Genomic DNA, 18,887 nt, shown 5'->3' with positions numbered 1-18,887 from the left:
TGTTCCTGGAGTTTACTGCAGAGTGGTTCCCAAAGATTATGGTAGTGTACCCTAAATGGCCAGAATGCTAAGAGCATCTCATCAGGGAGTTTTGTCTTATCATTGTGGCTTGCGCATGTGCCTCCAATAGGACCCCATACAGACACCTCAGTAACACCCACAGGAAATGGGGGGAAGGTCTGGTATACTAGACCAGGAGGGGACGCCCTTCCTGACACAGTCCTATTACAGGACCACTCTCTTCAGTGCATCCTGATGGACAAGATTTCCCTTTGTTGGTATCATTAAAAAATGTGTCTTACTGCCCTTACAGTTAATCTCCTCGGCAATCCTTGCGGATTGGGCATGCCCCCCCAGCAACCGCTGCTGCTTGCTAAGTATGTATGGAGCTCCCAACCAGCTTAGCTACTGGCGTCCCATGGAGAGTGTGAGTCATGGACTCATATGAATAGGACTGAGGAGAGCTTGATCCTCAAGCTTCAGGACTGTCATGGTTTTGTTACCTTTATCATAATTTCCAGTTATTTGTATGTTGTTAATAGTATCAGATGTGGTTGTGGAATCTGCTTACAGTGCTCCAGGTTTTGCACAGGGACCACTGGGGATGACTGTGGGCACGCAGACTGTGAGGCGAGACTCCCAGAGCAGCTGAGTGTGGAAAAAATGCCAGGATCCCCACATGGCCTTCATAGCCCCATTGTGTATGTATGTGTGTATATATATATATATATATGAGCCTGTTTGCAAAACTATGGGTTGATTACTGGGGACACAGTGGCTGGTCAGACACAGGTGCAGAGGAGTGATGGAAACACTCATTCTCCTTTATTTATAAATTTTGATATCATTAATCTAAAATTACATGAAAAACATTATGTTTACTGGGCTTCCCCCTTCACCAGGTCCCCCCAAAAAACCCAATTACAATCACTGTAAATCAGCATAGTAAGATGCTGTAGACTCACTACTTCTCTTCTCTGTGTTGCACAGCCCTCCCCATGCCCCCCCATTATACATGCTAATCGTAAGGCCCCCTTTCTTTTTCCCTGCCCTTATCCCTCCCTTCCCACCCATCCTCCCCAGTCCCTTTCCCCTTGGTAACTGTTAGTCCATTCTTGGGTTCTGTCATTCTGCTCCTGTTTTGTTCCTTCAGTTTTCCTTTTCTTATACTCCACATATGAGTGAAATCATTTGGTACTTGTCTCTCTGCCTGGCTTACTTCACTGACCATAATACCCTCTAGCGCCATCCATGTTGTTGCAAATGGTAGGATTTGTTTTCTTCTTATGGCTGAATAATATTCCATTGTGTGTATGTACCACATCTTCTTTATCCATTCATCTACTGATGGACACTTAGGTTGCTTCCATTTCTTGGCTATTGTAAATAGTGCAGCAATAAACATAGGGGTGCATCTGTCTTTTTCAAACTGGGCTGCTGCATTCTTAGGGTAAATTCCGAGAAGTGGGATTCCTGGGTCAAATGATATTTCTATTTTGAGCTTTTTGAGGAACCTCCATACTGCTTTCCACAATGGTTGAACTAATTTACATTCCCACCTGCAGTGTAGGAGGGTTCCCCTTTCTCCACAGCCTCGCCAACATTTGTTGTTGTTTGTCTTTTGGATGGTAACCATCCTTACTGATGTGAGGTGATATCTCATTGTGGTTTTAATTTGCATTTCTCTGATGACAAGCGATGTGGAGCATCTTTTCATGTGTCTGTTGGCCATCTGAATTTCTTCTTTGGAGAACTATCTGTTCAGCTCCTCTGCACATTTATTAATTGGATTGTTCACTTTTTGTTTGTTGAGGTGAGTGAGCTCTTTATGTATTTTGGATGTCAACCCTTTACCAGATAGGTCATTTATGAATATATTCTCCCATACTGTAGGATGCCTTTTTGTTCTATTGATGGTGTCCTTTGCTGTACAGAAGCTTTTCAGCTTAATATAGTCCCACTTGTTCACTTTTGCATTTGTTTCCCTTGCCCGGGGAGATATGTTCATGAAGAAGTCACTCATGTTTATGTCCAAGAGATTTTTGCCTATGTTTTTTTCTAAGAGTTTTATGGTTTCATGAATTACATCCAGGTCTATGATCCATTTTGAATTTACTTTTCTGTATGGGGTTAGACAGAGATCTAGTTTCATTCTCTTACATGCAACTGTCCAGTTTTGCCAACACCAGCTGTTTAAGAGGCTGTCATTTCTCCCATTTCATGTCCATGGCTTCTTTATTGTATATTAATTGACCATATATGTTTGGGTTAATGTTTGGAGACTCTATTTTGTTCCACTGGTCTGTGGCTCTGTTCTTGTGCTAGTACCAAACTGTCTTGATTACTAGGGTTTTGTAGTAGAGCTTGAAGTTGGGGAGAGAGATCACCCCCCCCCCATTTTATTCTTCCTTCTCAGGATTGCTTTGGCTATTCAGGGTCTTTGGTGTTTCCATATGAATTTTTGAACTATTTCTTCCAGTTCATTGAAGAATGCTGTTGGTAGTTTGATAGGGATTGCATCAAATCTGTATATAGCTTTAGGCAGGATAGCTATTTTGATGATATTAATTCTCCCTAGTCAAGAGCATGGGATGAGTTTCCATTTGTTAGTGACCTTTTAATTTCTCTTAAGAGTGTCTTATAGTTTTCAGGGTATAGGTCTTTCACTTCCTTGGTTAGGTTTATTCCTAGGTATTTTATTCTTTTGATTCTACTGTGAATGGAATTGTTTTCCTGATTTCTCTTTCTCTTAGTTCACTGTTAGTGTATAGGAAAGCTACAGATTTCTGTGTGTTAATTTTGTATCCTGCAACTTTGCTGTACTCCTGTATCAGTTCTAGTAGTTTTAGAGTGGAGTCTTTAGGGTTGGTTTTTTATGTACAATATCATGTCATCTGCAAATAGTGACAGTTTAACTTCTGCTTTACCAATCTGGATTCCTAGTATTTGTTTGTTTTGTCTGATTGCCATGGCTAGGACCTCCAGTACTATGTTGAGTAACAGTGGGGAGAGTGGGCATCCCTGTCTTGTTCCCGATCTCAGAGGAAATGCTTTCAGCTTCTCGCTGTTCAATATGATGTTGGCTGTGGGTTTTTCATATATAGCTTTTATTATGTTAAGGTACTTGCCCTCTATATCCATTTTGCTGAAAGTTTTTATCATGAATGGATGTGGAATTTTGTCGAATGCTTTTTCACCATCTATGGAGATGATCATGTGATTATTGTCCTTTTTGTTGATGTGGTGGATGATGTTGATGGATTTTCTAATGTTGTACCATCCTTGCATCCCTGGGATGAATCCCACTTGGTCATGGTGTATGATCCTCTTGATGTATTTTTTAATTCACCTTGCTAATATTTTGTTGAGTATTTTTGCATCTATGTTCATCAGGGATATTGGTCTGTAGTTTTATTATTTTTTGGTGGTGTCCTTGCCTGGTTTTGGTATTAGGGTGATGCTGGCATCATAGAATAAGTCTGGAAGTATTCCCTCTTCTTGTCTTTTTTGGAAAACTTTAAGGAGAATGGGTATTATGTCTTCTCTGTATGTCTGATAAAATTCTGAGGTAAATCCATCTGGCCAGGGGGTTTTGTTCTTGAGTAGTTTTTTGATTACTGCTTCAATTTCATTGCTGGGAATTGGTCTGTTTAGATTTTCTGTTTCTTTCTGGGTCAGTCTTGGAAGGTTGTATTTTTCTAGGAAGTTGTCCATTTCTCCTAGGTTTGCCAGCTTGTTAGCATATAGGTTTTCATAGTATTCCCTAACAATCCTTTGTATTTCTGTGGGGTCCGTCATGATTTTTCCTTTCTCATTTCTGATTCTGTTGATGTGTGTAGACTCTCTTTTTCTCTTAATAAGTCTGGCTAGAGGCTTATCTATTTTGTTTATTTTCTCGAAGAATTATCTCTTGGTTTCATTGATATTTTCTATTATTTTATTCTTCTCAATTTTATTTATTTCGTCTCTGATCTTTATTATGTCCCTCCATATGCTGACCTTAGGCTTCATTTGTTCTTTTTCCAATTTCGATAATTGTGACATTAGACTATTCATTTGGGATTGTTCTTCCTTCTTTAAATATGCCTGGATTGCTATGTACTTTCCTGTTAAGACTGCTTTTGCTGTGTCCCACAGAAGTTGGGGCTTTGTGTTGTTGTTGTCATTTGTTTCCATATATTGCTGGATCTCCATTTTGATTTGTTCGTTGATCCATTGATTATTTAGGAGCATGTTGTTAGGCCTCCATGTGTTTGTGAGCCTTTTTGTTGCTTTGTAAAATTTTTTCTATTTTTATATCTTTGTGGTCTGAGAAGCTGTTGGTAGGATTTCAATCTTTTGGAATTTACTGAGGCTCCTTTTGTGGCCTAGTATGTCGTCTATTCTGGAGAATGTTCCATGTGCCCTTGAGAATAATGTACATTCTGTTGCTTTTGGATGTAGAGTTCTGTAGATGTCTATTAGGTCCATCTGTTCTAGTGTGTTGTTCAGTGCCTGTGTCCTTACCTATTTTCTGTCTGGTGGATCTGTCCTTTGAAGTGAGTGGTGTGTTGAAGTCTCCCAGAATGAATGCACTGCATTCTATTTCCTCCTTTAATTCTGTTAGTATTTGTTTCACATATGCTGGTGCTCCTGTACTAGGTGCATATATATTTATAAAGGTTATATCCTCTTCTTGGACTGAGCCCTTTATCATTATGTAATGTCATTCTTTATCTCTTGTTACTCTCTTCGTTTTGAAGTCTACTTTGTCTGATACTAGTACTGCAACACCTGCTTTTTTGTGCTTGTTGTTTGCATGAAGTATTTTTTTCCATCCCTTCACTTTTAGTCTGTGCATGTCTTTGGTTTTGAGGTGAGTTGTAAGCAGCATATAGATGGGTCTTGCTTTTTTATCCATTCTATTACTCTGTCTTTTGATTGGTGCATTCAGTCCATTTACATTTATGGTGATTACTGAAAGTTATGTACTTATTGCCATTGCAGGCTTTAGATTCATGGTTACCAAAGGTTCAAGGTTAGCTTCTTTACTATCTTACTATCTAACTTAACTCACTGATTGGGCTATTATAAACACTGTCTGATGATTATTTCTCTCCCTTCTTGTTCCTCCTCCTCCATTCTTTATATGTTGGGTGTTTTATTCTGTGCTCTTTAGTGTTTCCTTTGACTGCTTTTGTGGGTAGTTGATTTTATTTTTTGCCTTTAGTTAGTATTTGACTGTTCCGCTTTCTTTGCTGTGATTTTATTTTCTCTGGTGACATCTGTTTAGCCTTAGGAGTGCTCCCATCTAGAGCAATCCCTCTAAAATTCCCTGTAGAGGCAGTCTGTGGAGGGAAATTCCCTCAACTTTTGCTTGTCTGGAAATTGTTTAATCCCTCTTTTGTATTTAAATGGTAATCTTGCTAGATACAGTACCCTTGTTTCAAGGCCCTTCTGTTTCATTGCATTAAATATATCATGCCATTCTCTTCTGGCCTGTAAGGTTTCTGTTGAGAAGGCTGATGATAGCCTGATGGGTTTTCCTTTGCAAGTGACCTTTTTTCTCTCTGGCTGCCTTTAATACTCTGTCCTTGTCCTTGATCTTTGCCATTTTAATTATTATGTGTCTTGGTTTTGTTCTCCTTGGGTCCCTTGTGTTGGGAGTTCTGTGTGCTTCTGTGGTCTCAGAGGCTTTTTCCTCCCCCAGTTTGAGAAAGTTTTCAGCAATTATTTCTTCAAATACACTTTCTATCCCTTTTTTCTTTCTCTTCTTCTTCCTGGTACCCATATAATGCAGATATTGCTGTGTTTTGATTGGTCACAGTTCTCAATATTCTTTCATTCCTGTCGATCCTTTTATCTCTGTCTGCATCAGCTTCTCTGCGTTCCTGTTCTCTGATTTATATTCCATCAATGGCCATTTGCACCTCGTCCATTCTGCTTCGAAGTCCTTCCAGAGCTTGTTTTATTTCTGTATTCTCCCTCCTTAGCTCTTGCATATTTCTCTGCAAGTCCATCAGCATGGTTATGACCTTTACTTTGAATTATTTTTCAGGAAGATATTTAGGTCTATCTCCCCAGGTTCCCTCTCAGGGGAGGATGTCTGTGTGATTCTGGTCTGAATCAAAATTTCCTGCCTTTTCGTGGCGATGGGCAGACGGTGCGCGTCAGCTGTGAGAACAAAACCCCTTCCTGCCGGCTCCTCGCGTTCCTCTCCTGGGAGAACGGCGACCCCTAGCGGCTTGTGCTGGGCAGCTGCGTGCAGACCGGGTCTGATTCTTGCCGGGGCCGCTGTGCAGCTGCGTGTGGCTGATGTGGGCGTGGCCAGCCCCGGCTGCTATTCGCTATGGCGAGGCCGCACCAGAGGGGGGAGGGGCGGGAGGCTGTTTATTACCGTGAGGGGCCCTAGAGCTGCCCTGTCGCCCACGGGGTTAGTGCACCAAGGGTTTCCCTGGATTCCCAGCTGCTAGGCTGAGTGTCCCAGGATGCTTCCGTCCAGCTGTGGGGCCCCTGTCCCTTTAAGACGTTCAAAGAGCACTCGCTTTTTTTTGTCCCAGGTGTGCCGGCTGCAGGGACCCCCCACAGGTCTTGCTGCCCTGTTTCCCTAGTATCCAGCACACCACGCCCTGTGTCTGCGCTCTGGCCCGGATGGCGGGGGCTGGGTGTTCGGCAGTCCTGGGCTCTGTCTCCCTCCAGCTCCGACTCCTCTCCTCCCGCTGGGAGCTGGGGGGAGGGGTGCTCTGGTCCTGCCGGGCCGGGGCTTGTATCTTACCCCCTTCACCAGGCGCTGGGTTCTCTCAGGTGCGGATGTGGTCTGGATGTTGTCCTGTATCTTCTGGTCTCTTTTACGAATAGTTGTATTTGTTGTATTTTCAAAAATATGTATGTTTTTGGGAGGAGATTTCCACTGTTGTACTCATGTCACCATGGCTCCTGTCCCAGCATTTTAAAGGAATAGCCAGTGGACTGTCCTTAATGAGAAACAGGTATAACGATTCATTTCTGAAATTTAGATATTTCTTAAATACATAAGAATGATTCCCTGATGGTATAATTCACACTTACTTAAACCTCATGAAAACTCACCATTTGAAAAGCACCTCTATTTAGCTTTCCTGAACACATTTTACACCGAAGTGTTATTGGTACTGCTGGGAAGAGAAATGACGGATGATGCACACCTCGCAGAGGAGGGGCTCTCGCTCTCCTCGGCAACAACCGGAACACATGATCACAAATATTAGGAGAGGGTGCACAGTGACAACTGAAATGAGTGGTCAACGACATCCATAATACCAGATTTTCAAAGTCTCAGATAATGTCAAAACAAGAAACATGTTAATATTATACTATCCAAAATCCATCCTCTCACTGACACAAATTATAATCAATTACCTGACAATTTTGTAATAAATACTTTGAGTCACCTCTGAAAAAAATGTGGTGTCTTAGTCCTTTCTTATGTAAATCATTTGAGGTTAATTCAGATGTTCAGTTAAATATTTTCCCTATTTTCCCACATATTCTGCTCCTGTAGTTTCTTTCCATGATGAAGACTCTCATGTTTTTATGGTGAATGTCTTGATCAAGGTCTTCCGACATAAATCATATAGGTGTTTTCTCTCCGCTGTGAATTTTCTCATATACAATAATATTTGAGGGACGGGTGAGAGCTTTCCCACTCTCTACTTGTACTTTTCTCCCATTGGGAAATTTCCAGGATCTCTACATTTTATGCTTTACACAAAACTTCTACATCAGTGGGTAGATCAAGGATGTCTCCAGTATATGCTGCGTTCTCTGGTGTGCAGTAAGGCTTGAGAACAGGTTAAAGGCTTTGCCACATTCCATACATTTGTAAGGTTTCTGTCTTGTATAAATTCTCTGGTGGAGAGTAAGTTTTGAGGTACATAAAAAGATTTTCTGCATTCTTTACATTTATAAGGTCTCTCACCACTATGGATTTTCTTATGTGCATTTAGATATAATGAATAACTAAAGTCTTTGCTACATTCTTCACAGTGGTGATATTTCTATACAGTATGGACTTTCTTATGTTTACTTAGAGATGATGAATATATAAAGGCTTTGTCACATTCTTTACACTTATAAGGTTTCTCTCCTGTATGAATACTCTGGTGCATAGTAAGACGTGAGGAACGAGCAAAGGATTTGCTGCATTCTTTACATTTGTAAGGATTCTGTCCAGAATGAGTTCTCTGATGTTGAGTAAGGAATGACCTGCATATAAATGCTTTGCCACATTCCTCACATTTGTAAGGTTTCTCTCCTGTATGAATTCTCAGGTGCACAGTAAGACTTGAGGAACAAGTAAAGGATTTGCTGCATTCTGCACATTTGTAAGGCTTCTGTCCAGAATGAATTCTCCGATGCCGAGAAAGGTGTGACCTGCATATAAAGGCTTTGCCACATAATTCACACATGTGAGGTTTCTCTCCTGTATGAATTCTCCTGTGCTCAAAAAGACTTGAGAAGTAAGTGAAGGACTTGCCACATTCTTCACATTTGTAAGGTTTTTGTCCAGAATGAACTCTCTGATGTTCAGTAAGTTTGGAGCTCCACCTAAAAGCTTTGCCACATTCCTGACACTTATAAGGTTTCTCTCCTGTATGAATTCTCAGGTGCTCAGTTAGATGTGATGAACGAGTAAAAGATTTGCTGCATTCTTTACATTTGTAAGGTTTCTGTCCAGAATGAATTCTCTCATGTTCTGTAACGCATGAACCCCACTTAAAGGTTTTGCCACATTCTTTACATTTGTAGGGTTTCTCTCCCGTATGAGTTCTCTGGTGCACAATAAGACTTGTGCGAAAACTAAAGGATTTGGTACATTCTTTACACTTGTAAGGTTTCTCTCCCGTATGAATTCTCAGGTGGATAGAAAGACCTGAAAAACAAGTAAAGGATTTGCTGCATTCTGTACATTCATATGGTTTCTGTCCAGGATGGATCCTCTCATGATAATCTAGGGGCGAAGACTGACTGAAGGCTTTCCCACATTCTTTACATCTGCAAGCTTTCTCACCAGTGTGAGTTCTCCGATGTTTAATCACTTTCGAGAAATGTTTAAAAGTTTTCCCAATCTCCTTATATTTGTAAGTCATCTCTCCAATGTGGACACCGTCGTGCCTGATAATGTTTGACGATTCCTCAAGGACTTGTCCACAGTTACTGCACGGGCAACGGTTTTCTGGAATCTGAGCCCTCTGCTGTTCTCTGTGGAGTGATCCTCTGTTATACTTTACTCCATGTTCTGCAGATTGATATGCTCTCTTCTGAATGTAAATACCTTGGCAATTACTTAATAGCGAGCCCATCCTAAAGGCCTGCCTAGTATTATTATGCATGTAAGGTTCTTCCTCATTATCTATACACTGATATTCATTAAAAAATGATGGGTAGATGGAATCTCTCTGAGAGTTCTCAAAACTGTAGGTTTCGGCACAACTAGGTATTATTTGTTCATGACAGAATAATGAATCCTTTATCAAGGAAATTGCAATTTTAGCATCTTTACACAATTTTTCCTCATTGTATCTTTGGTCATCCAAATGGTATGACTTGATGTCTAGTGAATTGCTATACTTAAAATGATTCAACTGATAATTTGCACCATGGCCCTCCTCAATTTTCAGATTTTCCAGGTTTTCTTTTGGAGAAATTTCTTTTGGAGAAAAGTTATGTTTCAAAACTGGATGATGACATTTACTCACAGAAACACATTCTTCTGTAACAGTAACTGACTTGAACTGGGTTTTGTCCTGAGTCACCCCGGGATGTGGGTCCCGACTGACGGGAAAGGGCTTATCCCATGGGCTCCTCCCGTGGCTCTGCACTCCTCCGTGACGGCCGTCCTGCCCTCCATGCTCAGCCTCCCCGTCCCAGTGTGTCCTCAGGTGTGAGTCCCCAGGGTCACAGCTCCCACATCTTCCCAGGAGCACTCTTTGGAATGAGTCTTTTACGGCTTGCTCGGGTAACAAGGCTTTTTCATACTGAGAAGACACCGCTGAAATATATAAGGAGAAAAAATTACCCCACAACAATCACATAACTTAATTTAAAAAAAGAATAAAATAAAATAAGTGTTTATCATTGATATACACTCTTATAAAGGTTTCACAAGAAAAACAATGTGGTTATTACATTCACCCTTATTATCGAGACCCCCCCATAACCCACTGCAGTCACTGTCCATCAGTGTAGTAAGATGACATAGAGTCACTATTTGTCTTCTCTGTGCTACACTGTATTTGCTGTGACCACACACACAACATAAACATACTTATTTTAACATCTGTGTGAAACTTTATACTGTACATGTATCATGGTGAGCATTTAGAAATCGACACAATTGTCAAATCATTATGTTGTACAACTGAAAGCAATAACATAGTAGATTAACTATAGATTTACAAGTCACTCCGTTGATGGTAAATATTTACACAGGTGTAAAAACCTGTAATACTGTCATATTTGAGCAAAAAATACTGCAGGCATGGTTTTTAAAAGACCAATTATACAAATAATCATAAATCACTTAATGGATTTACAATAAGAAGATACAATGTGCCATCAATAGTATTAAGAGATGAGCAGCAGTTTTGTGACATGAAGTTGTTCCCATCCTTAAAGAGACTGTGATAAATTTAACATGTTTTATGCAATATCAAAGAAAATAAACATGGAAAACACTCAAACAGCAGTGGGAAAGAAAAGAGAGTATGAAAATAGAAGAATTACTTAACACAATAAAGTAATTGGACATAATGAACATGCAGAATCCTCACCAAATGGCAGAAAAAAATAATCTTCTCAATGTGAGATGACACATGATGGAGAGCAGATAAGACACTAGCCCACAAAACAAGTCTAAGTAAATTTAGGAAAATGTACATCTTACAAACTACCATTTCTTTCTGGAGTATTTTTAGTGAAGAACAGCTAATATGCAATATTATATTGGCTTCAGATGTACAACAGAATGATCTACAATTATAAACATGACTAGATGCTCACCACCATAGTATAGTTTCTTTCAGTCACCAAACCAAGACACTACATTATTCATTGGCTCCATTATCTCTGCTTTACGTGCATCCTGTAACTAGCTGATACTTACAGGGTTGGTTAGCACACAGAGGAGGAAAGGATACATTATGGGAAAGAAACAGTATCTCCAGGAAGTGGTGCTGTGGAACCTGGACAGCTATACGCAAAGAATGAACCTACATCCCTGTTTCATGCCATACAAAAAATAAACTCAAACTGGAGTAAAAGACTCAGATATATGACCTGAAACCATGAAACTGCTAGGAGAGAACACAGCAGTTAACTCTTCAACATAAACAGAATCATGTTTCTTCTGGATGTGCTACTTCCAGGCAAGGGAAAAAAGGAAAAATAAAAAAGGGGCGACTAAAAGGTTCGGAACAGCCAAAGGAAAAAAGAAAGTCAACAAATTCAAAGAAAACGTATGGGTCGGGTTATATATTTGCAAATGATTTACCTCCTACGGGGCTAATACCGAAACCATGGAACGAACTCATACAAGTCAAGACCAAAAGAAGGAATAATCCAGCTAGAGAACGGTCACAGCACCGGACACACTGTTTTCACAGACAGACACACAGACGGCGACACGTGAAAAGATGCCCAACCTCACTAACCATCAGGGGATCACCTCACTCCAGTCAGAATGGCTAACATCAAAGATACAAGACATAATAAGGGCGGTAAGGATGCAAAGGGAAGGGAAGCCTCCTCCAGTTCTCGTGGAAGATAGAAAACACTAAATGAATTATCAATTTCACCTCTGGGAATCTACAGAAGACAAAAAAATCACCCACTTGGAAAGATACATGGATCTGTTAGTTTATGGCAGCATCATTAACAATAATGAAGTATAGAAGCAACCTACGTCCATCAATAAATGAATAGATACAGATGCAGTATGTTTACAATGGAGTATTACTCGGCTGTGAAAAAGAACGAAAGCTTGCCATTTGCAACATGGATGGATAAGGAAGGCATTATACTAACTGCAGTAAGACAAACAGAGAAAGACACTTACCTTAGGATTTCAGTTTTATGTGGAATATAAGACAAGTAGACCCCAAAAGAGAGACAATGGACTCTTGGTATCCTCTGCAGGATGAAGAGGGTGGGGAGAAGGAATGCCTGTATGGGTGAAATAGGGGAAGGGAATAGAGAGGTAGAAACTTCAAATTAAAAAATGCAGTATCATTTTCTACCACGATGGATTGAAACTAGAGACAGTAACAGAAAGAAAAGGGGAAGTCACAAAAATTGCAGGAAGTGAACTACACACACTTATATCACCAATTTTCAGAGATGACCTAGACAAAGAAAATTAGAACACATTTTGACAAAAGTGAAAGCAAATGCACAACATACAGAAACATGGATGGAGAGAAAGCGGTATTCAACAGGGAAACTCAGAGCAATGAGTGTTTACATTAAGCAACAAGGAGCATCTAAAATCAACAATCTAAATTTATACATCAGAGATCTACAAAAAAAAACAACTAAGGCCAAATTTACCACAAGGAAATAAATAAAATTAGGGTAGAAATAAATGAAATGCAAAATATAAAATCACTAGGAAGGAAAAAAAATTAATGAATCTATTAGCGGTTTCTAGAGAAGATGAATACTGAGAATCCTTATATAAATTAACAAAAATAAAAGAGAGAAGACTCAACCAAAATCAGAATTTGAGATAATACAACTGATGCAAAATAAAAGTGGACAATGGTGACTTTTTTAAGGAAAACTTTATTCCAAATAATTGGATACTTAGAACAAATGGGTAAATGCAAAAGACCAACAATATACAAAGATTGAATCTTATAGACATGAATACATGAATACAGTAGAGAAAGAGTTTAAAAGCCACCCCCAAAAGTTCCCAAAGAAGCCCTGTTGCATTGCAGACACCTTCACCAGATAACACTACAAACACTGGCACAGAAATTAAACCCCTTTGCCCTCCCTCATGACTTCCATAACAAAAGGGAGGGAATACATCCAGACCGTTTCCTAGAAGGCCAACGTGCCACTGACACCAGTCAGAGAAAGACACGATCAGAACAGAAAGTGACACACTACTTCTGATGACTGCGGATGCAAAATCCCACAAGAAATCCAAGCACACAGTTAGACAGCAGAGTGCAGGCTCAGGCAACAGGACAATGCGGGAGTCATTCCTGACACGGAGAATGTTTCAACATAGAAGAAAAAATACCCAGCTACACTTCACAACATTAAAATAAAACAGGAAGAAAAATACCTGATTATACCAACCGACATATGGACGGCATTTAAGAAGTTCAACATTCTTTTAAGATAGAAACAGTCAATAAGGAAGGAAGAGAAGTAAACTACCTCAACATCATAAAGGTTATACATGGAAAGCCCAAGGCAAACATTATACTCGACTGTGGAAACAAAGATTTTCCTTCTCACTCAGGAACAGGAAGGATTCGCTATTTCATCACATCTACTCAACATTGCCAGAGGCCCAAAGCAGAATTAGGTAATAAAAACAAACAAAATTCACCCAATTATGTAGCAGGAATAATATAATTATGTATCACTGTTGGCAGAACACATGGCATTATAAATAAAAATTCTAATATTTACACAAATACACAATCACTATTAGGTCTACTAAGCACATTCAGCAAAGGAAGCGGAAGAAAAATCCATACACAAAACATCACTTCTCCAAAAACAGAATTAAGACAATTGCACTTAAAATAGACTCCAAATAGTCATTTAACAATAAACAACCAATTTTGTGAAAACCTTTTTTAATGAAAATTAGTAATATTTTTTAAACAAACTAAAGATGACATGAATGAAAGGAAATACATCCCACATTCATAGATTGGAAGAATTAATAGCTAAGACACCTATTAGCAAAACTGGTGATCAGATTCAATGGAATTCTTAACTCGATGACATTTTCCACCAAAAATACGGAATGAAAAAATCCTAAAATGCATGAAAATCTGGTGACCAGGGATTGTGGACAGAAACTTCAAAGGACATTATTATAAGTCATCTACTTCATTTCAAATATATAACAAGGTGACAGAAACCCAAAGAGACTAGGACTTGCTTAAACAGTGATACAGACTAACTGAAAACAGGCCAGAATTAACCCCCCACGTCCAGATCACATGAGCCTTGACAAGAGCACGAAGCATACATAACAGAAAAGAGTCTTTTATAAACTCAGGTGATTCGATAAATGTCCACATGCAAAAGAACTCAGTAAGTAGGACACATTTCTTATACCTTCTCCTCATACAAAAATCAACTCAGTATGATTTAAAAATTAAATACCTGAGACTTGTAACAATAAAACTACTAGTAGAAATCATGGTGTAGAGATTTACAACATTGCATTTTGCATTGATTTCTTGGATATAAGAACAAAATGAAAGAGAACAAAGCCAAAGTCCATGAATGGGCCCACATCTCCCTGAGAGACGTCTGCACATCAGAGAAAACAATCACCAGCGTGAAAAGGTCACCCACAGAAAGACAGGACATGTGGCATTTCTATCAAGTGTCTATAGTGATCAACCTTAAAATCTAAGACTCAAAACCCAAAAAACTACCCCAAATTAGACGAAGGGCATAGGACTGAACAGAAATAGCATCAAGGAAAATGTACAAACAGGTAACCAGCATATGAGAAGATGCTGAAACCACCAATCATTAGATAAATGCAAATGAAAACCAGAATGAGTTAGCTCGTGTCCACTAGGTTGGCTTCTAGCAAACAAACAAAATGACCAATGCTTGTGAGGAGGTACAGGAACTGGAACGTTTGTGCAGGACGGGTGGTGACACAAAGAGGCTCAGTCACTAGGGAAAACAGTGTGGAGGCCTGAGAAAAATTACAAACAGAACTGCTCTGACCAGCAATCCCACCTCCTGATACACATCCCAAACAATCAAGGCCAGACATGATGGTGCCCTTGTGACCCCGTCCTCAGCAGAGTTCTCACAACAGCCCGGGGAGGACACCGTCCGCACATCCACCACCAGGATGAATGCATGAGGAAAATGGGGCGCACACACCATGGACCATTCCTCCGTCTACAGGGAGGAGAAAATATCCTCATGTACTACACCTTGGAGCCAGTCGGAGAACATCACAGAAACTGAAATAACCAGCCACAAAGAGGCAGATATGCCATGATTCCACACGTGGGGCGTTTAAAGTCAACCCCAGGGAAAGGGAATGACGTTTCCCTGGGACGGGAGGAGAGGGGACGGGACAGCTATTCTAATGGGTGCTGGGTGTGACTATTGTAAGAAGAAAAATTTCTAGGGAGGCAGTGCACGGCAAGGTGAATATGGTCAGCGTGACTGCACTATACTCTTGAAATGGTTAACATGGCAAATTTTCCAACGTATTCTTTGCACAATTAGGCAATTTTTATAAAGCCTGAAAGAAAGGCATACAGCTTTTCAAATAATACCTTCAAATCAAAAAAACTCTTTCAATCATATGAAGTGCTTCTCTTACACAGAATATAGACTGATAAACAAACAGAGGTGAATTAAGACTACTTCCAGTGTATACACCCAGTCTGAAACAACCATCAGCTACGATAAGTATATTATAAGGTATTAACAAAAGAGGGTAGTCACACAGGCACACAATTACATACCTCAGTTTATTGGCAACAGACCTGTCTGACCATATTTGAATGAATTCAGCACCACCCTTAAAGTGTACTGAGTTGAACACTGTCATCTGGAGGAATGAGAAATTCAAGACGGTCACACAGGTAATTCCAAATCTGGGTGATGTGTATCAACTCAAGAGTTAAGGCACACGGAGCCTCTTTAAGTTACATTGAAAAAGGCTACACTGGGAATCATTATAATTAAATTGTCAAAAGTCAAAAAGAAACAGAAGACTTTGAAAGAATGAAGAGAAAAGTTGACTCACCACATACAAATGATCCCAAATACACGGCAGTTTTCTGAACAGAAAGTTTGCAGGCCAGGGGAGAGAGTAGGCAGACATTCAAAATATCGAAAGAACAAACCTGTCCACTAAGAATACCATTCTCAGCAAAGTTGTCCTTCAGAGATAAAGTTGAGATAAGGGTTGTCCCAAACCAACAAAAGCAAAGTGACTTCATCACTAGATCTGCCTTACAACAAATGCTAAATAGTATTCTTCAAGTGGAAATAAAGATACTAATAAAGTATAAAAGTATAAATGTGTAAAGCTCACTTCCAGTGGTAAGTATATATTCAAAGTCTGCATGTCTAATATTGTAATGGTGGTTGTGTTCTTTATACCTCCAGATCAAAACATACAATACATTAAAAGTAGCCTTAACCATAACAATGTGTTACTAGATACACAATATAAAAAAATGTGCATTTTGACATCAAACGGTAAAATTTGAGTGAGGACAAGTAAAACTGTAGTTTCTACATGCTACCTAATTTAAGTTATTATCACCTTCAAATAAGGTGTCATTATACATTTAAAATATTTTCCCTAAGCCTCAGGGTAACCACAAGGGAAGTTGCTACAGTAATTACACAAAATATTGTAATTAAGAAGGCACAACTACTGATATGAAAATACATCAGAACAACAAAAAAAGGCAGCATGATAAGAAACAGGGAGAATAGGTCCAAAAAGCAACTAGAAAATGGCAATATTAAGGGCTTATCTATAACAATTACTTTAAACAAAATGATTTGTATAAAGAAGATAAAGAAAGAACTAAATGGATAAAAAGAAGTTCAGCAATAGGCCACCTCTAAGAGATTCACTTTAGTCTTAGTATTAATGCACTCATGGACTGAGTGAGGGATGGAAAAAGACATTTCAAGAGAATGGTATGGAAAAAAAGACAAGGATAACTAAACCTTTATCAGACAAGAGACAAAAAAGGTAATCAACTAAAAATGGTAAAAATAGACAGAGAAGGTCATTACATAATGACAAAGAGGTCAATACATCAAGATGATGTAACAATTATATATATGTACCCAACATCACAGCAACTGAATACATAAAGCAAAATCTGACAGATGTAATATTTACAATCTTTAAAACACAACAATCGGGGGACTCAAATACTGCACTCTCCAGGAGGGATACATTGTCCAGAGAATCATAAAAGAAACAGTGGAACGGAACAGCATTATAGACCAAATGGACCTAATATAAACATACAGAACATCCCACCCAAAAACAGGAGAATCCATATTCTTCCTCAAGGGCACATGGAGTATTTTCTGAGATAGACCATACGTCAGGCCAGAAAACAAGTCTCGGCAAATCAAAGAAGACTGTGATCCCAGACTATCTCCTGTGATCACAATGGCATAAAACTGGAAACAAGAGGAAAACTGGAATATTCTCGAGCAAATGGAAATTAAACAATTCTCTTGATCACCCAAGGGATCAAAGAAATGAAGTCACAAAAGTTTATTTACACAAAGAAAAATGAAAACATAATCAGAACTTATAGGTCTCAACAAGAGAAGTTCAAAGGGCTAATTCAAAATAATGACCCATATTTTAAAAATCTGGAACACAACCTAACTCTATGCCTTAAGAACTAGAAAAAGAACAAATTGAGCTCAAAGCAGAAGGAGGAAATAATAAATATCGAGAGCAGAAATAAGTAATGGGAAGGACCAACCAAAGAAAGAGTTGTTTCTTTGTCAAGGTCAGCAAATTTGAGAAGCCCTTGTTAGACTAACCAAGAAAACACAGAAAGGAACAAATAAACACAACTGGACATGACAAAGGAGCCTCATAACTGACACCACAGAAATTCAAGGGATGAGAGGATGGTACTATGAACAACTAGACACCAACAAATTAAACCAGTTCGAAGAAATGGAAAAAATTTCAAAACATATTAATACCCAAACAGAATGGGAAGAAATACAAAATATGAGTAGATCAATTACTAGAGTAAGGAGAAAGAATCAGTAGTCAGAAATCTGCCAAAAAAGAAAAGCCCAGAAACAGATGCATTCACAGGTGAATTTTACCAAATTTGGGGAAGACTTAACACCAGACTTCCTTCCTCTTCCAAAAAACTAAAAGGAAGTAATACTCCCTAATTCACTGAGCCGGCTCGGCATCGTCCTGAGAAGGTCACTGTAGGAAAGAAACTATAAGCCAGTCATCACTGATCACTACAGATGCAAAAATTCTCAATGAAACTAAAGGGATTCACTATTCAGCATGATTAAGTGGAACTTCCTCCTGAAATGCAAGGATGGTTCACCATGGGCAAAATCAATCAATGTGATAGATTCCATTAATAGAAAATAAAATAATAAAAAGCAACATTATGATCATCTCAATAGATGCAGAAATAGCATTTTATGAAATGTGATGTCCACTCATGGTAAAAACATAACAAATTAGGCCTATGAGGAGCATATCTCAACATAATAAAAGGCCATATATGCCAAGTTCTCATTAACACAGTCCACGGTAAAAGGTTGAAAACTTTTCCTCTAAGATCAGGAACAAAGGTCGTGTGTCCATTCCTACCACTCCTATGCAACATAGTTACTGGAAGTCCTAGCTACAGGAAGAACAAATAAAAGTCATCAAATTTAGGAGGAAGAAGTTAAAGTATCTCTATTTGCAGATGACATGATTTTATAGAGAAAATCCTGAAGACTTAACCAAAGAACTCTTAGCTCTAATCAATGAATTCAGTAAAGTAAGGGGATATAAAATCAACACACAAAAAAGTCAAAAGTATTTCTACATACTAACAGCGAATTTTCTGAAAAAGTAATAAATTGATCCCACACATAACAGAATCAAAAACAGTAAAACTCTT

The 18,887-nt window shown here is 39.0% G+C and overlaps 2 protein-coding genes across 2 annotated transcripts in view; both read right to left on the bottom strand.

Annotated features, from left to right (window-relative positions):
- LOC118910019 (zinc finger protein 345-like) overlaps positions 1–18,887 on the bottom strand; it is a 59,556-nt gene that overhangs the window by 25,469 nt on the left and 15,200 nt on the right. The gene's annotated exons all lie outside the window — the stretch shown is intronic.
- Positions 804–18,887, bottom strand: part of LOC118909819 (zinc finger protein 345-like) — a 33,650-nt gene continuing 15,566 nt past the window's right edge. The window contains exon 3 of the mRNA XM_057496385.1: positions 804–10,009. Coding sequence (XP_057352368.1) covers positions 8,016–10,009 — 1,994 coding nt within the window. The 3' untranslated portion in view covers positions 804–8,015. The remainder of the gene's footprint in view (positions 10,010–18,887) is intronic.

This window comes from Manis pentadactyla (assembly GCF_030020395.1).
Source record: "Manis pentadactyla isolate mManPen7 chromosome 15 unlocalized genomic scaffold, mManPen7.hap1 SUPER_15_unloc_1, whole genome shotgun sequence".
Taxonomy (NCBI): domain Eukaryota; kingdom Metazoa; phylum Chordata; class Mammalia; order Pholidota; family Manidae; genus Manis; species Manis pentadactyla.
Note: the sequence above shows the minus strand (reverse complement) of the source record. Positions and strands in the feature narration are given on the sequence as shown.